This window comes from Miniopterus natalensis, chromosome 1 (assembly GCF_054644295.1).
Source record: "Miniopterus natalensis isolate mMinNat1 chromosome 1, mMinNat1.hap1, whole genome shotgun sequence".
Lineage (NCBI taxonomy): Eukaryota > Metazoa > Chordata > Mammalia > Chiroptera > Miniopteridae > Miniopterus > Miniopterus natalensis.
In genome coordinates, this window is record NC_142081.1 from 141,433,344 (window position 1) to 141,442,775 (window position 9,432).

At 40.2% G+C, this 9,432-nt stretch overlaps 1 protein-coding gene across 1 annotated transcript in view; it reads left to right on the forward strand.

Annotated features, from left to right (window-relative positions):
* Nucleotides 1-2,713, forward strand: part of TACR3 (tachykinin receptor 3) — a 41,738-nt gene extending 39,025 nt beyond the window's left edge. Inside the window, exons 4-5 of the mRNA XM_016223584.2 lie at nucleotides 706-902; nucleotides 2,401-2,713. Coding sequence (XP_016079070.2) covers nucleotides 706-902; nucleotides 2,401-2,713 — 510 coding nt within the window. The remainder of the gene's footprint in view (nucleotides 1-705; nucleotides 903-2,400) is intronic.
* Nucleotides 2,714-9,432: the final 6,719 nt, after the last annotated feature.

Sequence of the window (9,432 nt, forward strand, 5' to 3'; positions counted from 1 at the left end):
TCAAAAGGCTTTACATGGTATAGCCAAGGACGACATTCTTTGAGCTATTGACCTGAATTTTCAGCTCTGGTGGCCAATTTCTATCAGCTCACTATTAGTCACCTGGATGGTACAGTGATTAGGCCCTTAGGAAAGCTTGGCCTTCCGCTCTGATCCATTTCATGCTTTGTCTATTTCTACAATCATGTCTCTTCTGACCCTTAACCTTGCCACCTTTCATTTGAATCTCCAGCTTGCAGTCAAATGGCAAGTCCAATAAACAGATGATGTATTTTCATGCTTCTAAGGTGCTACATAGGCCACTTATGTCAAACTCTCTAGTTTGCGTTCTGGTCCGACTGTGAGTAAGCCTCAAAAGTATTTTAAGGTATTCTAAACATTATATTATTTCTAAATTCCCAAAAGAAGTATGAACAAATTTAGTAGACAGACCTATTAAAATAAATTTGTTTCAGTTTGACTTAGTGCCAGACATTCACTCGGGTTAGGTAGAAAGGATGGTGACACAAGCATGTTTTCTTGAGTCTTACCATAGGCATCTGTCCCTTTTTTACCTCCCATTTCAAAAAATATATTTATTCCTTAGGCGAGCTATGTGTTTAACTGTACTGCTGGGAAAAGAAGATTTGCAGGAAGCTATTGGAAGTAATATATTCAATGACTTTAAAATTTCCTAAATATGACCTTTTCCTTCTTTCCTTCCAGGTTGTAAAAATGATGATCATTGTTGTGGTGACATTTGCCATCTGCTGGCTGCCCTATCATATTTACTTCATCCTCACTGCGATCTATCAACAGCTAAACCGGTGGAAATACATCCAGCAGGTCTACCTGGCGAGCTTTTGGCTGGCAATGAGCTCGACCATGTACAATCCCATCATCTACTGCTGTCTGAATAAGCGGTAAACACAAAATTACCAAATGTGGGTTTCTCGTCACCCCTGGCTTCGCTGGGAGCACATAGTGTCATTCCGGCTTCTTGGTGCAAATTTAAAACACAAAAGGAAGGAGAAATTGAAAAATTCACTGAGATGAGCACAGAGCTAGATATTTTCCTAGACTCCCCCCATTGTATAAAATACTCCAGCTTAACAATTGCAATCTCAAAACAATGTTCTTAGCAGCTCTAACTGGGCGGTTTTTACATGGCCCAAATCTTCCCTCCAAACCTTTCATAAGTTTATCTGCCAAAGGTAAAGGAGGTGAGTTGAACATGTGCTCAGGTCCTCAAAGAAATGAGGACACTTCACAGACATGCACAGGGGATGACTTATGTGAGCATCATCTACTAAAAAGGATGTTGCTGTGAGTGCGACAGAAGCAACCGTGCAGGCAAAGGGAATTCCAACCCGCCTTCCTGCAGAATGAGGTCGGTGAGTGAGAGAGATCAGTGAGTCGGTGCGGCCTCCATGGGACTAGGGTGTGGAGAATCCAGGTGGTCAGGGAAAAGCTATTTTTAAAGTGAAGTTTAAAAAAAAAAAGGAATATTTACAGATACATTTAAGACTGGGGAGAAAGGTAAAATGTGGTTTCCAAGTAAAAGTCGCCTTAGTGGTAAGGTCAGCACATGGATGGGTAGGGAGGATTTCATAGGGTTGATAGTTTCCTTAAACCAATGTGTTCCGAGCTGTTTTGAGCACAGGTAGAAACAGAACTTCATGTAAGTAACTGCGTGAACTCCTGTTCCAACTGGGCCTCCGCCTCCCTGTGCCTGAAGTTTGCTAAATACTTAATTCTTACTTTTTTTATTAGTTGCATAAGCCGTATATTGATTCAAGTCACCCCACAAGCAGTACATCTGTTTTTAGTTAGCTTCATTTAATTGTTCACAGAGCCAAGGATTTTACACTTTCACATGTGATTAAATAAAAACCACCGAGATTAGGGAGCCTTTGAGACCTTGCTCCCTGGCACGTGTCATTGGTGTGGCTCAGATAAACTCATAAAAATCCAAAGGAAAAGACACCATCAAGCTTAGCAGTGAATTCTAACAATAAGGCTTTGGTTTATAAATGTGTAACTATCACGGAAAAACGCTGCTTTGTAATACATCATGTTTAAGTGCCTTGAGTGGCCAGCCCGATTCAATCACCCTTGGGCAAATGCATAAAATTAGCAAAGGCTTGCACAGTTTCTCTGTCCTATGGGCTACCTAACGCTGTGCTTTTACTCTTTAATGACTTGCTTCTCACCGATGACACACTAAGGTTCAAAGCAGACAAGAAAAACTCAAAAAGACCAGTGCCAAGGCGGTGGCCCAAATTCTAAAAGTTTAACTTTAGAAAACCAGGTTCAGAAGCTGCATTGGCCGCAGTGCCCCCAGCAGGGCCTCCTGCGGCAGCTGAAAGAAGTGCCCTTGTGGGGACCTGACTCCCTCTCTCCCTGTGGCCTGCTCCCCAGGTTCCGAGCCGGCTTCAAGAGAGCGTTCCGCTGGTGTCCCTTCATCCAGGCGTCCAGCTACGATGAGCTGGAGCTCAAGGCCACCAGGTTTCACCCGACTCGGCAGAGCAGCGTGTACACTGTCACCAGACTGGAGTCGGTGACCGTGGTGTTCGACCCCAGCGACTCCGACAGCGCCAAGCCGGGTCGGAAGAAGAGGGCGACGCCGAGGGGCCCCAGCTTCAACGGCTGCCCCCGCAGGCAGCCCAAGTCTGCCTCCACCGCCTCAAGCTTCATCAGCCCCCCCCACCCCTCGGTGGGTGAGTGTCCCTGAGTCCCCGTCCTGGTGCGCGCCAGCCCCGCCCTGCGTCCTGCCGCCCTGGAGCGCGGCGCCTGGGGGGCTGCGCTGCGGGGGAAGGGCGTCGGTAGGACCGCGACCCTGTGAGGGCACCCGCCGCCCTCGCAAATCAAATGCGCTTTCCAAGCACTCTCGGAAAACTCTAAATTATTATGTGTAACAAACAGAAAACTCTATCTGAGGGATACTTGTAAAGCGCTTTGTTTTTCTCATTAAAAAATTGCAACATACTGTTAGTGAAGCGAAAGTGACACACTGTTTTTCCAAAAGAGTAAAGAAGCTTTAAAATGCAACATTGTGAGTGAATAAAAACAAAATATATCTAAAATAAAACTTCATCTATAGCTGTAAACGGAAAAAAGGCGTTAAGTGACTGATTTTCCCACTAGAATGGTGGAAAAATAACCATCACTTTTGCTCCAGAGAACTCCTTTTGTAGAATGATTTAAAAACTTTAATTTAAAAATTTAATACTTAAAAATGGGCTCCTTGAAACATAACTGAGAACAAAATCGGGTCAAATTATTAAGCAGCTACATGTCGTTCTCTTTATGTTTTTCTGAGAAAATGGCTTCAAAAGAAAAATAATTATTATTTACTTTTTGACCGTTACATATTTGAAAGTGCCAAGCTAAGAAACAGTCAAAGTTGGACCTTAAAGCAAATTCCTGTGACCCTCTTTATTTTATTTTCCATAAATATTTAAGAAACAAAAAGTTATTAAATGTATGGGGGTAACATTGGTTAATAAAATTGTATAGGCTTCAGGTGTACAATTCTATAATACAGCATCTGTATATTGTATTCTGTGTTCACCACCCCAAGTCAAGTCTCCTTTTATCACCATTTATTCCCTTTACTCTCTTCTACTTCCCCAAAACCCCTCCTTCCCTCGGGCAATCACCATATACTTTTGACTGTGTCCATGTGTAGATTATAAAACACTAAACATGGCTTGTAATGAAGGAGGGAAGAATCTCATTTATCTCTGAAACTGGCTACCAATTTTTAGGCAAGAATGAAAAATACTAATTCATAGTTACGATGGCAGACAGGAGCATCTGCCAACGCCAAAGGAAGGTGTGTTTCTCTGCTGTAACCCAAGGAAAAGGTGTAAGGTGGACATCAGCTTTATAAATTGTACAGAGACCTTTTCCTCTCCTCTCTCCCGATCGAAGAAAAGAGTTAAGGGCTAGGGGAAAATATCAGAAGATATATTTAAAGACAAGTCCTTAGGGAAAAAAGGACTTGTCTTTTGACTGCCCACATGTACTAATATACAGGTGAGTAAATCAGGCAAGGTGTAGAAAGGCGAATCAGCTATTACAATAGAAAACCAGAAGATAGTAGGATACGTATGAACTAATACCCAGCAGACAAGAGTGTAATACACGCCTTCCCACAGAAGGAGCTTTCCTTTTGTTTGCTTAGGTATTTCAGAAGCCTCCCCCAGGAAGAAACGAGCTGATGGTCCTAAAGAAGCATCTGTTTTACAAGAAAAAAAAGTAAACTGACACATTTGTGAGAGCCATAACAAAACAAGGTTGAATTAGAGATCCTGTCAATACTGCTCAAGAAAGCAGAAACTTTCTGAGAATGTGGATATGTCGTACAAACTTCTCCTTCAAAATATTCATTTGGGCTTTTAAAGCTCTCCAGCTAAAATAATTACCTGTAACACTTTAAAGGATCGTTATGCCTCCGTCAATATGGCACCGACTATTCGGTTTTTGAAAAACAAGATAAAAGCAGTTGTTCAACAGCAAATCGTGGACTTTTGCTGCCAAGACATGAAATTTTCCAATCCTCCTCTTTATTTTGGACCCAAAGTCAGAAACAGCTAATCGTTATTAAGTGTTAAAAGTCTAAACAACCCCACCATATGTGTTTAAGCTGAATTTCTTCTGATTACACCAATAAGCAGAACACACACACACATTTGAGTGTGCAGACACATAGATTTTAATGGAACAAATTCAAAGAACTAAATTCCAATTGAATGCTGCAATAGTGAATGATCACTACAGAGTGGCTCAATAAACTATGAGGTTTGTGCACATGCTTGAGATAAGCAAATGTATTACCATTTAGCATCTAATTGTTGAATATAATGTTTTTAAATGTTCACTCCCAAAACCATAAATGCCTATCATACAAGGTGAAAGTGTCAAGAAAAGGACTAATATTTTAAAGTAAACATTATCTTCTCAAATTTACAAATGACTATGGGACTAGTGTTAACGAATCCTCTCGATACACGGGACCATATTCAGCTTAGAATGTAAACGTAAAGCCTGGCCCTCAGATTCAATGTGGTCGGCCACCCCAAAATACATCTGAAAAACAACTCTTGGCCTTCACACATATTAGGAAAATTTATTATAATCTGTTAAGACACCTAAGGAAAAAATTGCTCCATTCAGCTGTTTTCTTTCCTTTCTTTTTCTTTTTTTAGTAGATTTGTTATTTTACTTATCAATCTCATCCTTCTAGCATAACAGAAATACCTGAGGTCCAGACAATATCTTTTTAATATATTTTAGAAAAAAACTGAAATCATTTAATACTCATGTCATGACTTTTAAACCAAGACTTATAAAATGCAAATTTTTAAATTCAAAATTTGAAAAATAATAACAATAAAATAAATAACTATAACATGAGATTAGATTTTATCCCTTTGGTATGAATTTTGTCTCTGAGAATTATAGAATAATACACATGGAAATCAGTTTCAATAAGTGTTACTTTACGTAAAGCTATGTGTTTTCATATTTGTCAAGGTTTGTGAGATTTTGCATCCCAAATTCACCGTACCCTCTGATGTTAATGTTCACTGTGAATCTATTGCTTACAGGAAAACTCTGGCTAGAAATACAGACAGTTAAAATGTTCTAGGATTTTTTGGATTTAGATCAGCAGAAGAAAAATACATACTATTTTGAGGGAAATCCTGAAACAGTCAAAAAGCCTTGCATCATTTTAAATATTCTCTTTTTGAAAGATAAAAATAAATAAATAGTAAACATTGTATTTTCAGTATTTTTTATCAGGACAAAGTGTTTTTGAAATTACCTGCATGGGGAAATAATTAAAGCAAACGTAAGTATTATAGAATCCAATCTAGTATCACCTCATTTTTAGCTAGCATTATTCATTCCATCTCCCAACTTCGTGATGGTGACATTTCTGACCCAGCAGCCAAATTCGTATTCTTTTCCAGATCTTGCCAAATCTCTTATAAACAGAGATCCTTGCAGCTTCACAGTGAACTTCACCCTTGCAGAGCACACAGAAGAATGCTAAAAAGCTTGGTGTCATACCTCTGAAGCACAAAATAAATGTGAAAAATCAATGCTGGCCAGCTCATAATTTGAATCTGATTTTTGTTAATTCAGGATTTCATCAGAAAACTTCTGATTAGCCTTTGATAAAATATTCCAACTACAAAAGCAGGAGAATTACAGTTGCTTACAGTTTTAACAGTAGCAATCCGAGTTCCCACTCCTTGTTGATATTGTGCCAAAAGTTAAGCAAATCGAGCATGACACTGACCATGTAGAATAATAATGTAATAATTTCCCTTGGGGACAATGGAAAACAACATCCAATAGTTCTTTACAAGGTCAATAATTGTGTGTTGTAAAATAGCTTGGTGAAAATGTTTTGTATATAAGAAATAAATGTACATAAAGTTTGTAGCTAGTAAACAAAGTCTTCAAGTTGTGGCAATTCTATTGAATAGGTTTAATACATTCTACCCTTTGTATGTGTGGTATATGTGACAGATTTAGGGGGGCAGATGGTGGTGGAAATGGGGGACATCTGTAATAGTATCAACAATAAAAATAGTAATAATATTAAAAGTAAGAGCATTCTTAATATTTTCCCACTGGCTAGCAAAACATGGTAGGGACGGTCACAGTCACTCAACCATCCCCCAAGACGATCGTGCTTTCTTCTTTATTTTTCCTCATAAAAATGTCTAAGTTTCCTAAATTATCTTGATTCAAAAAAAAGCATCTGTGCAGAGTACAGTTATCAAATGTAGAAAAATATTTTGTGCAGAGAGCAAGAGCATGTGAGCTGGAATGCAGAGCTGAAAGCGCATGGAGTGGGGCCCAGGGCACAGCACTTTAGAGCTTTTGCATCGGGCTATACGTACCCACAGACTAGAGCTTACACCTGAGCCCCGCCACCTGCCTGCTAGGGGACCTGGGCCAAGTGATCCTCTGATCTGGGCCTCTTTTAACTCAGGAATAAAAAGGAGAAAATAATAATTTCTTCAAAGTGCTGACGTGAGGACTGAATGCTCTAATGCATAAATGGGGCCGAGCCAAACATTAAATAAATGTCCAAAAATGTCATTAGTATCATTATGTTCATAGGGAGCACATTAGAGAAACCCCTATTATCCTGCCCCCACTAAAGCTCTTTGAGGGGCATGTGTAGCCTTGCAGCATCCTGTCGCTCAGCGCCCCCACACGGTCTCATGGGCTGTGTACGAGTGCTCTGGGAAGTTGCTGTCCAGCTCTAGAGGATTTCCTGGTGCCCTAAGTAAGAAAAGCTGTACAGGTAAAGAATTAGAAATGGACAATTCATGGGAGTGGCTTTGGACATGCAAAACTAAGGTCACTTCTTAGGAAAGATACAGCCATTTTAAGCTAAAGAATAATAATATAATAGATAAGAGAGGGAAAGCAGAATTTTTCCTTTTCGGGTTCCCTGGGCAGCAACACTGATGGCTCTCTCCGTGCCTCTTCCCCTGAGCTCTGAGGAATAATGAACTGGGACAATTCCATGTCTCATGGAAGCAGTGACTCACACGGCCTATCCATTTCCACCACTCACAACCCCACTCAGAGACAAGCCAAGCGTCCCCTGCCCTGTCACACCAACTCATCGTAAAGGGGAAAAGAGAGAAAGGAACAGGATCTCTTCACCAGCCCACCAAGCATCCAGAACATCAGGAAATCCTCTCAGCTCCTAAAAGACACCCAGTGTTCTACTGACTCACACTACGCCCACTGCTACTACCCTGGTCCAAGCTGCCATCATCTCCTGCCTGGATTGTTTCAATAGCCGCCACCACACGCCTTCCCTAAAGTTGAGTCTCAACAAAGCAACCAGTGTGATTCATTTAAAACAGCATCAGGTCATCTCACTCGTCTGCTCAAAACCCTCTCATGGGTTCATGATGTGGCCCTTCCTACCGTTTCCGCTGTTCTCTCCCATGCTCACTGAGATCCAGGGAGCCATCAACGTTGCCTTCTTTCTTGGCATCTACATGTAGCCAGCGATGCTACAGCCTCAGGACTCTGGTGCTGTCTGTTCCACTTGTTTAGCATGCAGTCCGCCAACATAGTTACACAACAAGCTTTGTTTTCTTCAAATCTTTGCCCAGTGAGGTTGATCCTGATTACCTTATTTAATATCACCAATCCTCACTCCCATCCCAAACTATTCCTCCTAACCTCCATTCTGCTCTTTATTTTTTCATAGCATTTCTCACTTTCTAGGATACCATATAACTTACCCATTATATTTATTACTTATTCCCCTGAATTGATATATAAGCTCTATTAGGGAATGGGGCCATTACATAATTATTAAATGAATGAATGAATTAGGTCTTATGTAAGGTATCATGGAAATTGAAGTTCTTCAAATATCTATTATTTCTCATTGTCAGAGTATATCAGATGTTTTCCAACTGCATCACCACCAAGCCCCCTTGTATGCTACCCTTCTCCATGATACCAAGGATGTGACTTTATGAAATACACTCTGCAGACTTCCTTGTTGCCTGGCTTTCTGCTTGGCTTTGTAATTAGAGTCACTAGAAGCAAATCAGAACATAGGAAAGGAAAAATCCTGGTAAGTGACATTCCAGCAAAGAGCAAGCCACTGGCAGCAAAGATGCTACCTCTAGCTTCTTTCAACACTCTAGCCTCGCCTTCCACGAGCCCTCCAAGATTATGGTAATAAATGTACTGTGCCCCTTGAGCAATGAGATTGCCAGCCACATCGAATTTCCTCACCTGAAGGCCTATGACACCTTCACAGAGAGGCAAGCACCAGCCCCCTGGGGTCCCACCTCTGACTTCTCAGCCTAGCAAAATCTTCTTTTCCTTTTATATATCCCAGAACTCCATATGGTAACTGCTTTCTGCAAGTATGAATGTTTAGATTACCTCAACATGCTGGGTTTTTTTGTTCTTCCAGACTTCTAACATTAATAGAACCAAAATCTCTGCTAGAAATACCTAAGATGGTTCACTTTTTTCTAACTAGACCTCTGGCTGATATAATACTTAATACCAGGAGTGGTTACATGGGATTCTCGTTTAGTTTAATTAAGTCTTTGGTCTTGAACACTATATGAGCTCCTAATCAATGGAAAATTAGGCATTAATAATCAATAGTATACAGTGTCATCATAAATGGCTAACTTGTCACCTATGGTTACTTGGAATAAAAGACATACAAAACCAAGACTTTAAGAAATTAAATGGCAGCTGTAAATATCCATTGTGGCATTATTAATTACTGCAATGACTGGAGAAGGGGAGGTAGTGATGTCTACAATAAATATCTACACTGAAAAACTTATAAAATGCAAATTTAAACTAAATTTAAATCTAAAGAACATAGAGACAAGAAAATAATAAAGAAGAATTAGTTTTCTGAAAGAA